The sequence below is a fragment of the Argopecten irradians genome, chromosome 9 (genome assembly GCF_041381155.1).
Source record: "Argopecten irradians isolate NY chromosome 9, Ai_NY, whole genome shotgun sequence".
NCBI classification, from domain to species: domain Eukaryota; kingdom Metazoa; phylum Mollusca; class Bivalvia; order Pectinida; family Pectinidae; genus Argopecten; species Argopecten irradians.
The window spans coordinates 44,009,312-44,033,573 of NC_091142.1; the positions used below are offsets into that span (position 1 = coordinate 44,009,312).

Sequence of the window (24,262 nt, forward strand, 5' to 3'; positions counted from 1 at the left end):
ACTCAAAATCAAATAGCCTATCAGTTTACTTCTAAACAACAAAAGACCAGAGAAACTTAACTATAAGTTCCATTTAGTGGTATTAGAGAATAGCGATATGTGTCATCAATTGTCAAGATCCAAGATTACAGCCTGTTGGCCATGATTTATTTCCATTGGCCACAAATTTTGGGTTTATACAAATACAGTCCAAATGCATTGTACCTACATAACCAGTTATGAAGGAGAAAGATCCCTCCAGGCCTTCAAAACTTCCTGAGAAATGGTTGTACCGTAAAATAAATGTTGAAAGACTGAAAGACAGGATTGGATATGTAGACCCTAGACAACAGAGGAAACACAATTTTTCTAAAACTAGTTACTTGATGGATAGGTCAGTAGGTCAGTAGAGTTTACCTGTAGTGTTTGTGATAGAACTGCCTGTGATCCTGGACCAGTCAGACAGAATCGCACCAGACAATCCTTCAGGGACTCCATCTCTACTGCACCAACTTTCATCTTCCATGTCACAAGATTTTTCTCACTGCCAGTCTCTTGTTTCGGCAAGTTCTTTAAATTTGAACTTGGTTCTGTAGTGCTGTCTTCCAATAAATTGCAATTTTCTGAGCTGACATTCGTCTCTGCTTCATTGTTCTTCAATTGGTCAGCATTTCCATTTTCTGTATTTTCAGAAACTTCTGTATTGTTTGTTTCTGTTTCAATCTCCATTTCCCTGTCTTGAAAAGACATCTCCAGGTTCTTGCAGACCTCGCTATGACAACCAGGGTGGACCCATATCCATAACTGCCTTGTCGATGCGACATCACTTCCTGTCATAGGTTTCCATAGAAACGAGGCACAACCAATAGCCCCGAGTGGATAGCTATCACAGGAGTACAACATTGTGTGACCTTCCCTAAGCCCAGACAAGCAGCCTTTCGCGGCAAAAGTTTGACCTGGAATTGGACAAAAAGAGTATATAGTATAAAATAGTATATGTAGCCAAATACCGACCACAAATGACAATTGGTTTAAATTAGAAAACCATCTAATAACGGTGAGCTCAATCTTTTTTAATCACTATGGCTGTTCAAGACATTAAATCAATCAATCTTGCATAAGAAATCATAGAAACTTCTTCACTGTATAAATAATAACCCCAGTATATTTTACCTGTAGATTTATTGGTCATGTGACTCAAACCATCCAATAGTTGATTCTCTGGCCCTCTTAACTCTATGCAGCACATGTATGAATGGTCCTGAAACAACACACCAACAATCACAATCAAAAGCATGGCAATCATTTTATTTTAATAAGGAATGATGGACTATTGATATTTCAACGTCACATCAAGGAACAAATGTGGTATAGTAACTACCAATATTTTGATAATAACATCAAGGAACATATTGGTTATTGATAAACTAACATAACATCAGGGACATGTGCTTTTAAATAAGAGTGTTCTAGTCTAAAAGAAAGGGTCATCTGCTCTTGCAGGAAGGTATGTATTCTTACGTCAAATATCATTGAGCATAACATCATATTTCTCAAGTAAAATTTTGACACAAACTAAATGCACCAACAATAAATGCCTGATTGCAAGGGCAGATAACTCTGTAATATACAAGTATGTAATAGGCACCTTTGGATATGAGTTATAAATAACCGGTTGTGGTCAATATTTTACCTGGATAAGACAGTGATGTTTAGTTGATCTGTAGCATGCCCTTTTGCTTTTATCAGTCGGCTGTAGGGGAATCTTATATCCCCACTTTTCCTCCATTTTGAATCGTTTGGCGTGCCATATGTGTGTCTCTAACCAGACATGTTTTCTCTGCCTTCTGTTGTATTCTTCCAGTAGATTTTTCGGTCGGCGACGAAACTTACGACTTGGAGGTTTCCTTCGTGTTGTTGTATTCTGGTTGGAATACTAGTGGAAAAAGTATTATAGTATTATGTTTCTTTCATTGTCGGAGGTAAGTGCAGAGTAGTGTAGTGTTACAATGATCTTTTGATCTGTTACATTCAAAACATTCCAATGCTTATATACACTCACTTCTCAAGAATTTCCATATACCGTATTCGCCGAAATAAGCGCCCCTCCCCCTTTTGAGACTTTTCCATGTGAATCATGACATCATAATTCGTCACAAAAGGATAAAAGGCATGTACATGTTTACTGTAACAGATTAATGTGCCATGAGTACAGAAAGGTTTAAAATATGGCGATCTATTCGCTTACAAGTTACATTTTAGTTTACTACTAAGCGCCCCCCCCCCCCCCTTGTTACAATTATTTAAGCACCCTGGGAACAAATTACAGTGAATACAGTAGGTACATATTAAGTTCTAGGAGTTACATTATAGCAAACATATTATATGGAAACATCTTCCATTTTTCTAACATTTCATTATTTTGTGGACTTCATCAAAAATTATTGAAATAATTTGGGTATAAGATTTTGAAAAAGTTCAACAAACTAAACTTGACACATTTGTAATAGCTATAGCCGATGAAGTAAAAAACTCATTCTTATGATTGTTCTGTAACATACTTCTTTTTTAGCTGCCTCACGGAGTCTCCTTGGCAGTCGTTTGATGTTGTGTGACTGAGGGCTCGTCGTCTTAGACCTTTCGGGAGAAGCTGCATGACCAGTCGGTTTCCCCTGGACTCCCCCAGATACTTCTGCAGAGCTTTAATCTCCGATGCTCGATTCTCCACATATTCAACCACATGTATCTCTGTTCAAAAAATGTATGTTCTCTAAAAATCTGATATTTTATACAACGACATGTATAACCATATGAAAAAGCATATAAAATATTCTAATACTTGTGATTTTAAAAACCAAATGAATCATTTGAATATTGAAAATGAATCAAAATGTATGGAAGGTATATACCAACATAATTAAAATGAGCAGATATATGAAGTTTATCCTGATTCCATTTATCTATAATATAAAGGTACTAAAGTTGTGTAAACTTCTCTTAAGGCATAAGAATTCTTTTATTATTCTTAACATTTTTCATCTCATGACATCTCTCATTTACCTCTAGGTGCCTGTCGAAGTATATCATCTTCAGCCTCCCTTTTACGCTTGGTTCCTTTAAAATTCTGATAGGCCATCTGTATACAAAATTTAAACTTTAACAAATTATCTATTGCAATAAGTTACATATCTATAATGAATATTGCCCATTACACAATGTTTTTGAACAAAAAGAAACATAATGAATCATCATGATATAGATAAAACTTTCAACATAATGTGTATTGCACCATATTAGTATTTTAAGTGTATAAATGTACAGATTGTATGATATCACTGCTATATGCCTCATAGGTAAATAATTAATTTTTATTTGTTTTCATACTAAATCCAACACTCTGATTGGCAAATTTAAACAAACTTTATGTTATCAAGTAGTCTGAAAAATTTATTGTAAGCATTGATGTAACTATTTTTTAACTTCATAGGGTTATGAAAAAAAAATGTTTGCAAACTTTTGTGAGAATCCTCTACTCTGATTCACACAGTTTGCAAACAAAATTTCTTTCATACTCCTATGAAGTTAAAAAATAGTAACATCAATGCTTAAGTAAAAATATAATGTATACATATGTTAAGGGAATACACAATGTAGCGGTCACCCATTCAAAAACTGGCTGCACAACCACGAAAAAACTATTATGCATGAATAGTATTATTTTGTAGCTAATTAAATTACAGTCAGTGGCCATAATACAGTACGCAAGTAAATACTAAAGCTATATATTCTTAACACCTTAACATATCTTTAATATGGAAGTTTCAAGATTCCATAATGACATGGATTTAATATGATTTACCGTCAATTAGTCCCACATTTCAGTACATGATTATGATGTCAATCACCGAATGGTGACTTTAATCAAAGGTTAATTGTTCTTTACCCACATCGTTTTGGGATCTCGAAACCTCCAGATTAATTGTTATTCCTATTGTCATTTTGCATCCTATCATAACAAGATTTTTTTATATGCTTAAAACTTTTGATGCATCCTACTCACAACTTGTTCATGTTACAACGTAGAGACATTTATATTGCAGATTAATCAACAGGTGCTCCGAGATATTTCCGCCTGTTCTTCTGCTGATGGCAATTAACTTGCAATAAGCATACACAAAATATTGACTTTGAGTGATAAAAAGTTGGTTTTTGACAAAACTACAGAATTTTTATACTGATTATTTCAGTCTCTTTTTATAATTGTAGGCCTAAACTAATAGCGATACGTTTTGTCAGGTTGGGCACAACCCTGCAGTCATGGGTAACACTTACCCATTTGAGTACTGAATTTCCCTGATGGCTATACACTGTAGTCAATGGAGAGCACCTAAATTGTCATCTTACAACAAAGTTAGACAACAGAAGTTGATATTTCACCCACAAAAACATAGAGTCTTAGATCGACAGTTGTAGGACATTCTAAAAATTATGACGCCCTTTTTTGATACTGATTTTTAAAACAACATTATGTGTTTTCTTTTCACAGAATTACTCATTTGGGTAACGTATTGATTAATACAAACAAGGAACTGTTACTCAAATGGGTAACTATTACCTCTACTATTACCCATGTGCAGGGTTGTGCCTAATCCCTATTGAGATTCCTCCTCTAGACTCTTTTATATTAGGATGTCTGATAGATGTCTCTCGTCGGACGAGAGACATCTATCAGACGTCCGAATATAAAAGAGTCTAGAGGAGGAATCTCAATAGGGATTAGGTTGTGCCCAACCTGTTTGTTATGATGAATTTCCTTTTTGATAATTTTACTACAGCTTTTTTTCAAGTAAAACATCTAAAATGGCGCAGATATTTCTATGTTGTCATCTGTTTTTATACTTTAAATATTATTCTAAAACTGTTGTGAATCTTGGAGTTTTTACGTTAGCAATTGATTCATGAAGATGCTTTTAGATAGCATCAATCACTTGTGTACTGTATTATGCACTGACAGTAAGTATGTGCCTGTTCTTAACTACTACATTAAACATTTAAGAAAATATTACCATAATTTATATGCCAAATCTTCATATATGACTGTTCAAAGTACAAAACAGCGCCGACTACTTCTGCTCCACGTTTGTTCAATGGGCGCAGACATATTGGATTTTAGTGGAACTCTTCAATATTGAAAGACAAAAAAAAAGGAAAAAATTCGTCTGCAGAAGTCAAATGTGTGGAAAATCTGCGTAAAATCTGCCGTAAAGCATAAAATGCCACACTTTTTACGCAAGTGCGTAAAATCCAATGTGGAATATGTGTGGAAAAACTGCGTAAATTGGACTTAGTCAATTTTAGGTGCGTAAAAAGTGTGGAAATAAGAAACTTAAAAAACTTAGAAAATTTTTAGTGCGTAATAAGTGCGGACACTTGCGGAAAAATAGGACTTAGAAAATTTTCCAACAAAAATAGTATTGGACTTAAAAAACTTAGAAAAAAATTTGGTGCGTAATAAGTGCGGCCACTTGCGGAAAAATAGGACTTTGAAAATTTTCCAACAAAAACAGTATTGGACTTAGAATTTTTTTACTCCAGAACTCCAAGACTCAACACCAAAATGTCATTTTTAAAAAATACTTGTTTATTTTCATTTAATCAAAGTACTCAAAGTACTGCAAATACAATGCAGCAGAAACAGAAAAATAGAATGAAATCAAATGAATTTCAAAAATCAAAATCTATAAACCATTATAAAGACTTTGATATAAATTATTTCAAGAATATTCAACTGATCACAGAAAATACATCAGTTTGTCAGTTTTCTTAATTGAAATGTACCTCAGATCCATTTTCAACAATCATTTAAAAACATTATTTTAATGTACACAGAAAGATCCTCAGATTAGTTTACTTTATAACTCTCAGGTCTATAAGCCTTAGATAGAACTTTTTTTTGGTAAGTCCAATTTGAATTATCATGAACAGATATTACGTAAGTTAGACAGAGGAGTCTCCAGTGTACATGCAATATGTAGATTGTGTGTGCATACACAGACAACAGTCAGGGAGTACTGGTATAAGGTAGACCTAGATCACAGTAGATGGAGCTGTGTATTCTACCAATAAGAAGGCGGTCTTCCCATGACTGCTTTACAGGTAATGCAGTAATTGAAAGGCCACCTTCTGATTGGTCCAAATGAACACTATTCAATGAATAGGGAAACTTATGAATGGAAGTTTATGAATGATATTGTTCAAGAGGACACCACTATATGCCATTGTAGGGCAAGTCCTACACATATAGTATACCAGATAGCTACATGGTAGCCCTTCATCCCATAATGTTATAGGCTCAATATCAAGTATCTAAGCCTCTTATTGAAAAAAGTTGTTCAAAAATTTTAGCCATTTTGACCACTGTGACCTTGAATGTAGGTCATGATCAAGGTCATTCAATTGAACAAACTTGGTAGCCCTTCATAACAGCATACTGCATGCCAAATATCAGTTCCTTGGTCCTTTGGCAATGGGTTATTGAGAAGAAGTTGTTTGAATGAAAAGTTTAAAACACATATACATGTATATGTGTAACATACAAGTGTATGTACATTTATGTGCTAAGTTAAGGTGAAATCAAGTACTTTAAATACAATTGATATTTCACATAAAAGAACAGTCATATTGTAATCGATATGTATTTACTTTTTACATTTCATCTGTTAATACAATATTTAACAAGTACTCATTCCCCTTCCCTATCCCCACCTGCAACAAATCAAGAATGCAGTTGCACAGTGTATGAACATCTTGGGAGAAATTTTGATGTACTTTTATATTGGAATTCAGGGTCTCCTAAAATGTACATACCTAATACATGGCTATTTTCAGAGGAATTGATTTGACAGTGATCATAACTGTATGGCATCCCTTAAAAATTTAAGGTAAAACCCCAATTTACCAATTTTAATGAATTGGAGACAAAAATTTGAAAACAGGAAGTTGGCCCAGCGACAATCTTTCAAAATTTTTATCATATTTAGCAGCATTCCTCAATACCCTTATATACATGTACTAATTTTCATTGAGATCCGAGACCGAAACCTAAAAACATTGATTATGATTGATTCACAGCTTTTTATCAGAATATATGGTAGGCATATGCATAGTAACTTTACATGTAAATCATGAATGACATTAAAGCTAAAATAAAAGACTTAACTTTGATCAAGAACAGAAACATGGACAAAGTAGATTGCAAAAATTGGAAATCAGATATACAGAACATGTACTGTCTATGTATATTCATGTCCTAAACACAGATCACATGTAAATATAATTAAAATGTAATTGAAAAGTAATTGAGCATTACATGCATCTTTGTAATGTAAATAATTACATTACCATTACATGTAATTGAAATTTGCCTCAATTACATATTACATTCAATTACTTGAAAAATTGTAATGCATTACAATTAATTATCATTACATTAAGACTTCTAATTACTCCATGCCTGGCACAGAGACCTTGTTTTTGCGAGATTTCTCAACAAAGTTATCTGATCCATCATCTAATGGGTTGTCCAAGGACACCTGATCATGTAAGAATTTCTCTTCCTTACTTTTGACGTTTTGGATGTCATAATGGTTACAGGATAAATAGAACACATGGTTAGTATCTTACAATACAGGTTTTATTTTTCCGGTGCTCAACATGGAAAGACAAGATGACTCGTCATCTTGGCTTTCCTATGTAATCTTGTATTGTAAGATACTAACCATGTATTCTCTATATATATCACACATTCAGTCCTTTTCTATGAAATTCGGGAATTTCGAAACATATCTTCTTTCTTCTTTAAGGTCCACGAAAATAAGCAGTTCCTTAAATCGATGAACAGGCACGACAACACTTGTTCTGTAATTGATATGAAAATCTAAGGATAATATATATAGAATTAAGGGTTTTTGAGAAATAGTTTGACAAGATATGATTGATATATGTATACCGGTATATGTTTTGTGTTAAATTTCAAAGGAATTACAAGACTTTAAAAGAGAATACTAAGGTAAACTTTCTTAGCTTGACTGATCTTTTTTTCTGCTTATAATTATATATTTACATTCTGAGTGTTTGTCACTATATGAATCAACCAACTGACGAAAATAAACATTTGCCTATGAATACACTATGAATACACTATGAAAATTAGAAAAATACATTCAATCTCTATAAGAAACTCTAAATATTTCTTCACAAAAAATAGCTGCCTCTAGAAAACTAGTATAAAAGATAAATTACCTATTACTTGTGACTTTTTGAACATGTGGTGCTCTTCCTGGAATGATAGTCCCACTACAAGAATACGTGGTCCCAACAGCAAACACCTTCATGTGAGATTTTTCAACAATGTAGTATTCCACACCAAAGACATCTGATCCATCATCTAATGGGTTGTCCAAAGACACCATGTAAGAATTTCTCTTCTTTACTTTTGACGAGGCTTGACAATAAAATATGATGTCGTCTATGATGATTTTGTTAACTTTTGCAAGCTGGTTAATGTCTTGGTTTAGTGTTTGCAACTGTGTTAGTATGTCATTACACAAATGTTGATGTTGTATATTCTGCATTGGAGGAACAATATCACATTTGTAGCCATCAATCGTCTTTGGTAGAAGTTTTGCTCCTCCAGCAAGAAGTTTCTGGAGAAAGGACCGAAGCTCCCCTTTCGGTAATGCATTGGATTCCCTTTCAAGTCTTTTCTGAGCTTGCATTGCCCAAAAGATTTGGGCACACACATTTCCTTTGCCATGTACGGTCTTCAAAATATCGCCATTACAGGACTCATAACCGAAACAAGAATATGCCCAAAGTGGTCCCCACATTCTGACGCATGATGCATAATGCTGAAGATTATGTACATTTAGTCCAAGAAATTGGTCTCCATATATGTCCCCTGCATACTGGTAAAAACTCAGAAGCAATGACTCTGCCCGATCAATATCAGCACTGGAAACATTCTGCTTAAGAAGTAGATAGACTCCTTCCACAAGACATGCGAAATGCTCCAGGAACACTTCTGGCAAAAAGCCTGACAAACATGGCAAGCTGTAATGAAGAAGCCAAGAGCGTAGTTCTGAAGCTTTCCATCGATGATAATTGTTCTTCATCTTTCTAGGTAGTCTTGAAATTAAGTATGGAGGCTTAATTCTTTTGAGATGTTTGTCAATCTGGTCAAGGTGATTTCCAATGAAAAATTCTTTTTTAAAGTTTGCACCATCAAACCAAAGACTCAGGAGCTTTTTGACAATGCCAAGTAGAATGCCATGCATATAGTCTACAACTATATGTTTCTCGATGGCGTAAAGTGGTAGGAAGCTGATTACAGATGTACCCAGAATACCATGAGATGGTTTAGAAGTAGTAGCAGCAGCAGAAGCATCCTGTTTCAGGTCTGATGAATTTCTGACTGGAGCAGGAACATTTCTAAACGGATAGCTTCTACAATGTCCTCCTCCACAAGGAACAGAACTTCCTTCTTCTTTGCAGTACAGACATCCAAACCGGCCGTTATGTTGTGTCATGTTCAACACATAAGCTCTAGCTTGAAGGTCCATAGTCGCAGTAAGAAGCAGTGCTTTCCAAGTTTGTCCATTAACATCAACACCTTTGTTGAAAAGCTCAGTCATATCCTTAACGAAAGGAGAAAGAAATCCATTCATACATCCAGGTTTAGACGTTCCTTGCCAAATTCCCCATACAAGGATGTTTTTCTTCAACAAGCGTTCCTTAGGAGGAAGTTCATTGATGGTAAGATACACAGGCCAAAGAGAAATTCCTGATGACTTAAACAAAGGTATCCCATCTGTATTCCAACTCAAGGTAACATTGAATTTGGAGGATTTTGGATCCAGAAAATTTCCATCAGCTTTTAGCTTCAAATACTCCTGTCCAGTAGTTATATCTGACAATATGATTCTTTCTTTTTCCAAAGGTTTTTGCAATTCTGCTTGGATTTTCTTTATGATTCCATTCCTCTCCAAAATTTCCTGCAACTGCTTCTTGATGTTGCAAGTTACAAAACCTGTCTTTTTGCCAATGTCATCTCCTCCACGGTGTTGACCACATCCAGGTGTTTCACAAAGGTCGGTATTTTTGAAAAGTAAACCACACTTTGGACAACAATAAAAAAAATTCAGATTTTCTTCAATCCCAAACCCAAGCTTCTGTTTTACATCACCTGTTCCTGTTTCACAGAGATTACTACTAGGAATATGTAATCTAATAACATCAAGAAGCTTCTGAAAGGCTACTCCAGAAAGATTACAAGCAGAAGCATATCCTGAGACTAGAAGTAAATGTTCAAGATGTGTCAATGGTGCTTTTGTCAGGGTATCCGATGGTGGTATGATATACAAAGGAGGACTCGTTATAGATCTCACTTCCTCTGTTTCATCTTCATCGCAGTTTGAATCCTCAGGGTCACTATCCTGTTCAGAGTCTGAACTAATGTTAGAATAGTCAGCATCACTTTCCAAGTCCATATCAACAACTGTGTCATTAAAATCTTGGACATTATTTCCTGTCACATCCAACTCATTATATTTCACTAGTTCATTGAAATGTCCTAGAACATCTGGCATTTGAGCTTGATTATTGTCATTTTGCAGATCACTCTGAGCTGAATCATTGTCACTTTCCTGAATCTGAATCTGTTCATCATGATATTGCTGGACATCATGTACAACTATTTCCTCATTATGATTTTCAGGTATGTCCAAAACCTGGTGTTGTGCATCCAGACTTTCTGGCACTATACTCTGTGCATGAGATTGTGACTCATGGTGATCAGGTCTTTCAACATCTACGTAACTGTCTATACATTCTTTCTTTTTCCTGAAAATACAAAAGAACAAAACATACATTATTGCTATTTGTTTCTTCCAATTTTTTGAACTGAACTGTACATTTTATTCTGGATAATTCATGAACATCCATGAACTATTCATGAATTAATAATTAATTTTTATTTGTTTTCATACTAAATCCGACTTTTTGATTGGCAGATTTTTTTTCTTCATAAACTAGTGACAAAAAAAATAGTGACATCAATGCTTAATTCATCAATAGTTCATGAACTAAATTCATGAATATTCATGATTGTTCTTGAACATTAAAAGGCAATGGAAATAATACACAGCATTTTCATGCACAGTCAGTTCATGGACTTGATCATGAACTGCTCATGAATATTTACTTAGTACATGAACAAGTTCATGAACATTTGATGAACTGTTAATGAAAGTTCATGAATTGTTCATGAACATTAAATGACCAAATGAAAAAAGTAAACAATGCTTCATGAACTGTTCATGCACAAATTGATGACAGATACTGAATCAAAACTTGTAATGGATTACAACTGCAGCAATCATATTTTAATATTGAAACAAGAGGCCCATGGGCCTTAACGGTCACCTTAAAATTTAAGCCATTTGGACCCCACTGGGCTCCACCCCTCAGCCTTTGGGGATGAGACAGGGTCAAAATGACATAATAGCAAAATGTCCTCTTGTGGTTATAATGTGAATCAAAAGTTTGAACAATTTCCAGTAGAAAATAAACAAAATATACCCAAGAAGTATTCAATACAAACTATAGCAAACTTAGCCTCCTCCCCAGGGGCAAACAAAGAGGCCAAGGGTTATAAAATTCACAATTCTGATGAAGTACCACAATATCTTTAGAACACAAGGTCCAATAATAGCATTATTACAAAGGACATGATATAAGGCTACATACAGAGTTTCATCAAAATCAGTTCACATTTACCAATGTTATCTTGTTCACAAGCACAATGATAAAATTAGAACAAACGGCAATAACTTGTACGTTACTGTCGAATAATTCCCATTTTTGAACTCGTACGAAATCTTGTTGATATAAGGCTACATACAAAGTTTCATCAACCTCGGTTAACATTTACTCAAGTCATCATGTTCACATTTAGTAAAGTTAATGCATGATGGACAATAGGCTATTGCAGTAGGTCACTATGATGTATGGTCATGATCAGGTGACCTAAAAATAGTAACAGTGACCTTGACCTTGACCTGGCAATCCTGAAACTGTATCTTGTCGAAAATATGATGGTCCTTTAAATTTGTGTGAAGTTTGATCAAAATCACTCAAGAAATGAAGCCGCTAGAGCACTAAAAAGGATTTTCTAAAAATAGTAACGGTGACCTTGACCTTGACCCTGCAACCTTGAAACTCAAACTTTTTCAGTCCTTTGTATTTGTGTGCAGTTTGATCAAAATCACTCAAGGAATGAAGCCGCTAGAGTGCTGACAAAGAAATTATCTTAAAACAGTAACAGTGACCTTGACCTTAGTCTGGCAATCTTCACACTCAAACTTGTCCGAGATATTATGATCCTTTGTCTATGTGTGAAGTGTGATCAAAATCACTCAAGGAATGAAGCCGCTAGAGTGCTGATAGGGATTTTCTAAAAATAATAGCAGTGACCTTGAACTTGACCCAGAAACCCTGAAACTCGAACTCGTCCGAGATCTTGTTAATATTAAGCTACATACAAAGTTTCATCAATCTTGGTTCACATTTACTCAAGTTATCGTGTTCACAACAAAAAGTTAACGCACGACGGACGACAACGGACAAAAGGCTATCGCAATAGGTCACCGTGTCTGCACTGACGACTTTGTTTTCCAAGCAATAAATTTCCTTTTTAGGAGAAAATAGCAAACTCATAGTATATATTATAAATAGATGCCATAATAACATACATTACATACAATATATGAAAATATTTACTTCGCCGGGGTTACATTATATACTTTATACCCTCATAATCTCAACAAAATAAAAATCTGTTTCTTAATTATTGTTGTTTGTTTTGTTTTTAAAGAGAGATAAAAAAATTCCTTTGAGAGAAAATATTTAAGGAATAGATGTTTATTTTGTTGAGGTGTAACACAAGGTTCAATAATTATTATCGCAAAGGGCAATAACTCAAGCTGATTTTCGAACTCGTCTGAGATTTTTCCAATCTTAGTCTAAATACGAAAATTCTTGAAGCTGAGTGCATATTTACTCAAGATATCATGTTCACAATATCCAATAATAATTATTTGTGCAAAGGGCAATAACTCTGTATGTTACAGTCGCATCACGCTGATTTTCGATCTCGTTCGAGATCTTTCCAATGTTAGTCTATATATAGAAGAAGTTGTTTAAAGATTTTAGCATTTTTGACCCCTGTGACCTTGAATGAAGGTCAAGGTCATTTATTTTAACAAACTTGGTAGCCCTTCATCCCAGCATGCTACAGGCCAAATATCAGTGCTCTGGGCCTTTTCGGTTATTGAGAAGAAGTCGTTTGAATGAAAAGTTTATGCACGGCGGACGGCGCATGAAGACGGATGGTGCATGATGACAATAGGTCATCCTGACCCTTCGGGTCAGATGACCTATAGCTAACAAGAGATCCCAGAGGGATCTTGGCGCTCACCAAAGAATGATCTATGTCTGACAACAGAAAGAGGGATCTTTTCCCTGTTTTTACTTTTACCACATACTATATATGAAACTTGAGAAAGATCCTTTCAGTACCTTCTGAGATATGTAGCAGTAACAAACTTCAATTATCAAAATCAAAGATGGCTACCTGTCGATCATCTTGCTGACCGATAAGTCCGAAAATGCACTAGACCCCTCGGGGAACCTGCACATGAAATTTGAGAAAGATCCCAGACTGAGTTTGAAATCTCTTCACAGCTGAGCTCTTAATAGCTTTTAGGTGACATTTGACTCAGTAATTTTAATGTTGCTTACCAATTGTGAGAAGTTGAAGATGGCACAGGTATGTCAGGATCTGTCTCGTACAGTTTGTACCGCTTTGCAGGGTTTCCAGCTGTAAAATACAAATGACCTTTATAGGACTTTCAATACAATTTTGTGCAAATTGGATCATGAATTGCTTCCTGAGCTTTAATTCATAACTATATTGAGATACGATTCACTTTTATCTTACATTATCAACAAATAAAATATCAATGCTCAATTGAGTCTTACCAATTTTGTATGTATAAAACTCGCATCATGCTTTTGAATTATTTAAGATTTGTATTTATGTAAAATAAAAATATCTTTTATTTCATATGTTAAAGATATGCTCCACTGCTGACATCTAGCATAAATGATACCCATCATTTGAACAATAAATGATGTTTAATCATACATACATGTGTCTAATTAACACAAAACTACAAACAAAATAACTTATCTTTTTTTTTCTTCAGCTGTGGAGCATCTTTAATAGTAAATGATAAACTTAAAAGTGTAATCAATTACCTCTTATTTTGTGTTTGATAAACAAGTGTGTTTTCAGCGTCTGTTTTCTTGATAGTATCATCTGACACTTTGAGCATTTCCATGCTGATTTGTTTACTTTGCAATGCTCAACATCTTCTTCTGACAACAAATCAAGGTTATCCTCTCTTTGATTTACCTGAGGTAAAATTAAATAAATTTTAAGTTTAACAATTTTAGCACCATTTTGTATAACTGACTGTTGATGTCTACTGAAATTTTGATGCAACTACACTCTACATGCATGATGATCTCTAAAGAAAAACCTTAACTTGTGAATCAAAAATAACCTAGAGTCAGAAGCATATAGAGATTAGAAACTCCTTCATTGTCATTCCTTTGGCTAATTACTTTAAGTACACCAGTGGACCATCGATGATTCGGACACCTTCGTTCCCAGCCTAAACCGTTCGGATTACGAATTTTCCGGACTGTCGAATTCCGTGTTCTTATAAGTCAATTATAAATTGTCATGTACAGTGTACTAGTTCCTCCCCTTGACCTTGTAATCGATGATAGGTTTTTATGTAATGTACGTGTACTAAAATAAATATACTCGTATCCGGAAACGAATTATACGGTACGTTAAACCCCTCAACTCAAATAAATACTTTGTTTGTTATTTTTTAAAGGTTTTTTTTCATATCATTACGTTAAGAATATGAAATAAACGTATTTATTTTTAAAAGATGAAACCAAAAGGCATCGTTGTTTGTTTACGATGTATGGCAAATTATGTTTCAAAATGCCTAACCAAGGATCTATGTCTATGTCCTTGGCCTAACAAAACCATGATAATAAATAGTAATGAACATTTTTATGGACTACTGGAATAGCTGTTTTGTATAATGTGTTTTTATTGACCGTTTCCGCAAAACTTTCCGACTTACAGAATTTTTTACCAACAACGTGCACGCGTACGTTCACGTCTAACTTCCGTGCACAATATATTATGTCACACACGTACGCGTCTATGTGGCATGTGCCGTAGCCTTTACATCATACACCATAGACGATGAATTCTAATAGGTTTATATAAATTTGAAATACTTATTAATTTTGTGAGTAGAATCTCACTTTTGTACCCGAAACTCAGAGCGATATATTCTGCATGCGAAACCAGTAAGATATCTATAGCATACGTACCCAAGCCCAATCTGCATGTATGAAAGCTTGTGTTTAAAATACATTGCGTATCTCAATTACCATACTGAAGTTTGACCTCCTGTAATACTGAAGTTTGATCTTCTGTAGAAAACCAATGAACCGTTACATGACTGCATATACCCGTGACAAAGGTGTACAGGTAAACGCCTGTGGCTATGACCTGGCAGTCGTCTCTATGACAACACACACAGTGTCAATGCTAGTGTATATTTATTGGCACGTGGCGACAGAAAATCGTCCGGATTATTGCGGGAATTTATTAATGAAAACAACATTCGGTTCCAAAAATGGAGCTCCGGATTCGGCATCCGAATTATCGCGGGTCCACTGTAATCTGCATCAATACAAAGTGTAAGCATTATATCTTGGTTTGATATGACCAATTGTCACGATTAATATTATTTAATATGATTTTTGAAAGCATGAAAATGACGAATTCTACCTGATTGTTCGAAAACATTGATACAGTTTTAATATATATGAGGTAGAATTTCTTTAAATCATGAAAAACGATATCACAATCAATGAGAGGGTCATCATGTAAATACATGTACAGTCAAACCTGTCCATAAAGACCACCCCTTGGGACAGAGGAAAATTATATTATGCTTATATATGCATTAATATGCTATTTTTGTCCAAAACAAACATAACAATCATTCTTGATATCCAACGTACCGATCACACGACGTCAAGTTCACAATTTGTAGACTTGCCGTATATTTATGTGAAAAAAAATGTCTCGCTGTAAATTTGTTACTTTACACGGTCAGTTTTATTGCTTAGTAGATAAGCGATATAAAACAAGTAAGATAAAATGCAAATAAACGTTTTAAAATGGTTTGCATAATTATTACTTTGCTCCACTAGCAGTAATAGGCACCAATTGTAGCTCTAAAGACGACGCCATTATCAACTTAAAAGTCTTTTGAGCTACAATATTGCAGCTAACGTATGGCTACACGAATATCCAGATATGTTTTTGTGAATCAGCATGTAAAACTAAACGAACCAAAAGTATCGAAATTGAAGCAGGCGGTCTTTATACAGAGGTGGTTGCTATTTTAGACAGGTTTGACTGTATAAATAGGATTATTATGGAAAATGTTTTTAGGACAAAAATCTAGATTACCATACTTGCCAACACTCCCTATTTTGGAGGGAGACTCTCGATTTTGAAACCCAACTTTAGGCCATTTTAATAGCAAGTCCAAATTATTTAATATTCAAAATGTCAAAATCTTACCATCAGAGAGACCAGTAACCGAATCAACAAAAAAATACACTGAGTGTAAAGTTCTGACTTTGTGTTCTAAAGTGTAATCTACAGCGGACCCCAAGCGCTTTAAACATACCATTCCTAGTCGTTTGTTTCTTACCTGTTGTTTATTCATGTTCAATCTTAATTGTTTTCATCTCTTATTGGGATGGAAGTTCACATATTGGTGCTCTTGATACTCGCTTCCCGTTGTCAGGTCTCATTCGGAAATGTCGGTCGTTGTCCTCATCGTTTGTATGTATTACGAGAAAGTTGTTCCGAAAAGCTACGAGAAGGTGCGCATGTCTGACCCCGCCTTTAACTACGTCATCGTTCCGCTCTAGTAGCAGATTTTACTACGAACATAGTACTACGTTTACTACGCGACATTTCAACTACTGTACCATTATGGGCACTCATTCGATCGTGTTTTATACGGAAGACAATTCACTTCTAATTGAGAGGTCGCGGGATCTGAAGATAACAGACCCAGATTCAACTGTCTTGAAGATCGGGACAAAGATCAAGAAAACCTTTCAAGTGGAGGACATCTCCGATGAAGGGCTTCCAGAGCTCGTATCAAAAGAATACGGCGGCTTCGTTGTGTTCAGTGGGGAAGGTAAGCGATTTCTGCGTATGATATGGAAATTTTCTGAAGATCATGTTTCATACATTTTTTTTAATTTTTAATATATATTAATATATTTATTTAGACAATAAGTCACTGAGAGTGAGAGTGACCGTCAACATTGACATGTTGACTCAGGGTTACGTCATCATGACGTCATTGACGTCACATACTCGGCAACTTCCGCCGAAGTGCGTGTACAAATCGTGGCAATCATTACTTCATACTTGACAACATAAGCTTGTCACCTAGCGCTTATTTTGAAACAATGAAAATGTTATTCCGATGCAAAATGTTTTAGTTATGAACGATTATATCTAAACAACGTTTGATGGCGCCGCCGTTTCCTTCTTTGTCTATACAGTAGTACATGTATAACGTTATATATGACTTCATAAAAATTACATCATGTATACGATTGCTAGTCACGGGCGGGGCAAATCTTGATTAGTTAGGCCTAGAACAAGGATCATTGGTTTGAGTTTTGTAATCTTCTATCAGTATTAATTACAATGAGAATGTAGTACAAACATAATGGTTCTGTTACAAACAACCATATTACGTGAATTTACTGAAAGATCTACGCGTGTATTAGCCTAATCTATATTTCAAATCAATAGCGTATTCCCTGGCGATAAATTGATAATATACATAGTTGTAACCCGAATAATTGTGTTTATTTTTTAAAATCTCTATTTTATCATACAATGTTCAATGTATCCAGTAGTTTTCAACTTGCATAAAAACTTATTCATACAATAATAAAAAGACAATCGTGCAAGAAAATTGTTTGTCTCATGAAAAACATGTACATGTACTTCACGTACAGTATACCAGTTGATGAAAGCTGAACAATGAATGTTGGCTTTCTGCATTTGTATGCGATATGCAATTGTATAACACGTGACTTACATAATTCGAATACAACTTAATAAAACTAGTCTACATATTCTAACCAGGCCATAATCAGAAAAAATATCTTAACGAAACCCTGAGATTTAGATTAAAAAATCTCTGTCGAAACACATCGTTTTGCGTCGCAAATACTTGAAATAGTATGTTCAACATGAACGATTTTTTTTTCTCTTTTTTAATGTTTCAACGATTCGTTTAATATCTCAGTGATCTCGGGTGTTTTTAAAAAGAAATCGAGGATATAGAGATGAGAAGTTTTAGATAAGTGTTATAGGTGCTATAATTGATTATATGTATATGTAAAATTCATGGTATATAGCCGTTCATGCTAGTTAGCGAACTGTCTCAATGTTCATTGATATTTCGGGCAAATTCGGTCAAACCCCGCCTACTCGAAAAACAATACGTCGATCAAACGCTTGTTATCAAACTTGATCACTGATTGGCCAGCCAATCACAATCGTTTTGCCCGTCGAGCAATGTGGAACATCAAAGGAATATAGAAACTATGTCCGTTACTGGGACCAAACCAGTAGTCGTGACGATTGATGCTACAATAAATTAAAGTTTTCCTAAATCATGACTACTGGTAGCGTGCCACTACAGGTTTTGCTAATTAAAATATGGTGGCCGTAGACGTCGCGAGCGCTTTTGTGTTTGTGCACCGTGACGTTGGGCGACAACTGATTTTCCTTAGATATCCGCCGGCGTAACCCAGCTTGCGGGTGCGAGTTTTACCGTCTTACTTTCTGAAGCGGGCCGTCATTTCATGAGAGATGTATATTTAAATGAAATTTTCGAAATCTTCCATCCTTAAAGCAAGGATTATACACGTGAAATTTAATAAGCTTTACTTTGGTGCCTTATTTGACACGATAAGACAAATCTGTTGAGCAAAATGTTTTTATTCCGGGTTCATAGGCGTCTCGCATGGACTGGTGTTTAATAGAGTACAGAGACAGTAACAAATCTTTCTCACTTGTAAATCCTTGATTGTAATGCAGGAGATTCATTAGCATGGAGTGGCATGGCATGGGCGTGTCATGACATATGGCATGGTATATATGGCATGACCGCTGAGATGGCATTACATGGGCATGGCCATAATAGTCACATAGCATATATGGCATGGCAGATGGCATTACATGGGCATGGCCATAATAGTCACATAGCATATATGGCATATATAACATGACATGGCTTATGGTATTGCATGATATGGCATGACATATTGCATAACATGAGCATGGTATGACTTGTCATGAAATGACTTATTGCATGGCATGACATGGGCATGGTATGACATGACATATTGCATGCCATGACATAACATGGGCATGTCAATTGTCATGACATGGCATGATATTATATGACATGACATATGGCCTGGCATATTGCATAACGACATGCCATAGTATATGGCATGGCATGGCACATGACTATGTCATGTCATTAACATGATATGACCTGGCATATTGCGTGATATGACATGTCATATTGCATGGCATTGGCATGACATATATATATATATATATATGACATGGGCTTGGCTTATTGTACTGCATGACATGGGATGTGCCATGTCATGGCATAATATGGGCATGCCATGACATGGTATATGGTATGGCATCACATGACATGACATTGTATGGCATGATATATCATGGCATATTGCATAATATGGCATGGCATAGCAAATCATATGCCATGATATGACATGGCTTATGACATGACATGGCATGGCACGTCTTGCCATGGTTTAACATGGCCATAACATGACATGGCATATTGTATGGCATGATATATTGCATAGCATGGCATGGCATAGCATATTATATGCCATGGCATGATAAATAACATGGCATATGTCATGGAAATGGCATGACATGGCACATGCCATGCCATGGTATAACATGGGCATGACATGGCATATTGTACATGGTATTTTGCATGATATATTGCATAACAAGGCATGGCATAGTATACTATATGGCATGATATGACATGACATATAGCATAACATATTGCATATTGTATGGTATATGACATGGCATATGACATGATATGGCATAACATGGGCATGACATGGCATATTGTACATGATATTTTGCATGATATATTGCATAACAAGGCATGGCATAGTATACTATATGGCATGATATGACATGACATATAGCATAACATATTGCATATTGTATGGTATATGACATGGCATATGACATGATATGGCATAACATGGGCATGACATGGCATATTGTACATGGTATTTTGCATGATATATTGCATAACAAGGCATGGCATAGTATACTATATGGCATGATATGACATGACATATAGCATAACATATTGCATAATGTATGGTATATGACATGGCATATGACATGATATGGCATAACATGGGCATGTATGACTTTGCATTAAATGACACACCATGACATTGACATATGGTATGGCATGATATGACATGACATATGGCCTGGCATATTGAATAACGACATGTCATGGCATGACATGGTATATGGCATGGCACATGGCCTTGTCATGACATTCACATGGCATATGGTATTGCATGACATGGCAATTATGTGCTACATCATGGCATAACATGGGCATGGCATATGGTATGGCATGATATAACATGACAGATTGCATAACATGGCATGGCATATCATATTATATATGACATGACATATGCCATGGCTTATGGTATGACATAACATGGCATGTGTCATGCCATGGCATAACATGGCCATGTCATGAAATGGCATGACATATTGCATAACAAGACATGACATAGCATATTATATGGCATGATATGACATGCAATGTCATATAACATGATAAATTGCATATGGTATGGTATATGGCATGACATGGCTTAACATGGGCATGGTATGAAATGGGGGCATATGGTATGACATGATATGACATTCATAGCATATGGTATGACATGGCACATGTATATAACATGGCATGGGCATGGCATATGGAATGGCACATGGTATGGCATGGCATGCAATGTAATGTTGTTATCGTATGTTCTGTTGCTATGTATGTAAAAACAACCAAATTTTTGGCTATACAGGCAAAAAGAAATGTCAAAAAGTTATGGAAGTCATGCGGACTATCAACAACTTGGAGGAAATGATGGTGCATGGAAGACTGGAGGCTGCATCCACATCTAGGGGAGCAGACAGTCGCCTTAAAAATGCTCTAAAAGAGTTGAAAAACGACCAGGTATATTACAATAGATTTTATTAGTATTGTGTTTTCACATATTGTAAATTATTTACAGGTTTTTATTGGAAATATTTTAATTTCATGCATCATTTTTGAAAACAATGCATAATGCATTTTTCTATGTTTTCATTACGTAATTATGTTAATTACGTAATTAGTTGATGCATCTTATGTGGAACTCTGTTAATTACCACATGATAATATAACCTCAATTACTACAAGGACACAATTTTTTCTTAAATGCTGCTGAAAAAATTGTTCATATTTTTCTTTGACATTTTCTATTTTCATTTTTTTTTAGAATCAAATTACTAGCAAAAAACAACTGGGTACTGTCGAATCGAAGGATACAGATCTAGAGTCTAAGAGTAAGGTAAGCTTTCGTGGAGTCATTGCAATCTCAAATGTCATTATGTAAGTTTTAGTTGAACTGATTTATATTGATTGAGATAGTCTTTTGCCAGCTGGCGTCATTATACATTGGGCTCCAACTATTGACTTGTAGTGTAATTTGATTACTGGAAGCAAAAATGTTAAATATGTAGCACTGAGTTGGACTAGTCAGTCATCGGTGACCAGATACATAGAGAGAGCACTTCGGCTTTACGTTTAGAGGGTCTAAGGTTCGAGCACCATATTCTTATTGTGCTGTTACAAATCTTATGTAAACAGACTTTTAACTTTGATTTTGTTGTAGAAAAAGCCAGAAAAGAGAACCAGTGTATCATCCATGCAAAATACTGAACAGAGAAGCACGAAAAAGGTATAATATAGATTAGACTTTTAATAGGTCATATTCACCTATTAAACATGTAATACGTACATTTTCAAAGAGTTGATTGCATAAACTTATTTTAAGTCCTCTAAGATATAATGATTTTTCCAGATCAAAAATCAAGTTATAAGGTACATATAAGTACAGTTGTGAAGTAATTTAATCTGTTGATGCGAAGTTATTGATAAACTCACAAAATAAAAGTCAAATGTGGGCACAGATACTTCAATTACAAATGGTTATTTTTCATAAATTTCAGAGTAAACAAGAAAGCTCAGATGAAAGTACATCATGTAAGAAAAAGGTACAAGATTTAGATTGAAGAAATCATATCAAATTTTCTATGACCTGGCTAATGAAAATGATTTTGGAATTTAACATCAGAAAAAGATCTAGTATTGTAATGAGATGAAATTTTAAAATAAGGAATAAGATTAAAATGATTTTGTATGGTTGGGGCCCTAATTGGCCACCTAAGTCATGAAATTTTCTATGTAGTGTTACAAAATTAAGCCAAATATTGAAATATTTAGTACATCTAGTAGCCATGTTAACCATTCAAAATATGCATACTTTAAGCGGATGTGAAAATTTGGTAATTTTTTGGCTATATTGAGTTTTATTTATTGAAAATATGTAGAGATTTAAGATACATATTCAGGAGAAATAAAGTTTGTTCACGGATGCGCTCTAAGATTTGAAGATGAAAAAACAATGACCAAATTTTCGAATTTGCTTAATTCATGAATATTTTGGATGGTTACCATGGCTACTACATTGGCAATGATACATAACTACCATATCATATTGTATCGGAGATGTACTCGATATTTGAAATTCAAAAATTTGATCACTTAATAACAGGTTTAAAAATTTGATGGATTTATGGGCCACAAAAGATCCAAACCATACATAAATATATAAAATAATAATAGTAATCAACATCAATCAAATGGCAATTCTGATGAATTGAATATTTTTAACCTGAACTGATGGATTTTATTTTTAAGATCTGAATTTTCGTCATCTGAATTATCAAATTTTTTTTGTTTTTCTTGTAGTTGGAGCAGATTGCTAGAAACCTTGAGGCATCACGACTTCAAGATGAGCTTAAGGCACTTAACACATCAGCTTCTGTTCCTCCCTCCACTAGTGGGATCTCTGTTCCTTCTTCCTCATGTGAGGTCTCTGTTCCTCTCTCTACTAGTGGGATCTCTGTTCCTCCCTCCACTAGTGGGATCTCTGTTCCTTCTTCCTCATGTGAGGTCTCTGTTCCTCTCTCTACTAGTGGGATCTCTGTTCCTCCCTCCACTAGTGGGATCTCTGTTCCTTCTTCCTCATGTGAGGTCTCTGTTCCTCTCTCTACTAGTGGGATCTCTGTTCCTCTCTCTACTAGTGGGATCTCTGTTCCTCCCTCCACTAGTGGGATCTCTGTTCCTTCTTCCTCATGTGAGGTCTCTGTTCCTCTCTCCACTAGTGGGATCTCTGTTCCTCTCTCTACTAGTGGGATCTCTGTTCCTCCCTCCACTAGTGGGATCTCTTTTCCTCCCTCCACTAGTGGGATCTCTTTTCCTCCCTCCACTAGTGGGATCTCTGTTCCTCCCTCCACTAGTGGGATCTCTTTTCCTCCCTCCACTAGTGGGATCTCTTTTCCTCCCTCCACTAGTGGGATCTCTTTTCCTCCCTCCACTAGTGGGATCTCTTTTCCTCCCTACACTAGTGGGATCTCTGTTCCTCCCTCCACTAGTGGGATCTCTTTTCCTCCCTCCACTAGTGGGATCTCTTTTCCTCCCTCCACTAGTGGGATCTCTTTTCCTCCCTCCACTAGTGGGATCTCTTTTCCTCCCTCCACTAGTGGGATCTCTTTTCCTCCCCTTTCCTCCCTCCACTAGTGGGATCTCTTTTC

General features: G+C 35.4%; 3 protein-coding genes across 5 annotated transcripts; 1 reads left to right on the forward strand and 2 right to left on the reverse strand.

Annotated features, from left to right (window-relative positions):
* Positions 1–354: 354 nt before the first annotated feature.
* Positions 355–5,179, reverse strand: LOC138330794 (ribonucleases P/MRP protein subunit POP1-like). The gene is given in 7 exon segments (XM_069278314.1): positions 355–935; positions 1,153–1,240; positions 1,673–1,915; positions 2,541–2,594; positions 2,597–2,727; positions 3,040–3,115; positions 5,046–5,179. Coding segments are annotated over 7 exon segments (1,176 nt in total). The 5' UTR covers positions 5,049–5,179.
* An 81-nt stretch (positions 5,180–5,260) lies between these two features.
* LOC138332403 (uncharacterized) lies at positions 5,261–17,027 on the reverse strand. Of its 3 annotated transcripts, none has more exons than XM_069280496.1 (5): positions 16,920–17,027; positions 14,356–14,512; positions 13,837–13,915; positions 8,281–10,878; positions 5,261–7,896 (listed from the first exon to the last, which is right to left on the reverse strand). In XM_069280496.1, exons 1-5 carry the CDS (start codon positions 16,932–16,934, stop codon positions 7,785–7,787), a joined length of 2,961 nt encoding a protein of 986 aa, XP_069136597.1. In that variant the 5' UTR covers positions 16,935–17,027; the 3' UTR covers positions 5,261–7,784. The 3 variants fall into 3 exon arrangements, with proteins under 3 accessions (XP_069136597.1, XP_069136598.1, XP_069136599.1); XM_069280497.1 differs by lacking the exon at positions 16,920–17,027 and adding an exon at positions 15,580–15,713; XM_069280498.1 differs by lacking the exon at positions 16,920–17,027 and adding an exon at positions 15,520–15,655.
* Positions 17,028–17,206: 179 nt separating this feature from the next.
* Positions 17,207–24,248, forward strand: LOC138330795 (uncharacterized). The gene is made up of 6 exons (XM_069278315.1): positions 17,207–17,417; positions 21,427–21,578; positions 21,883–21,954; positions 22,279–22,344; positions 22,616–22,660; positions 23,418–24,248. The coding sequence occupies exons 1-6, from the start codon at positions 17,207–17,209 to the stop codon at positions 24,246–24,248; spliced, it is 1,377 nt and encodes a 458-aa protein (XP_069134416.1).
* Positions 24,249–24,262: the final 14 nt, after the last annotated feature.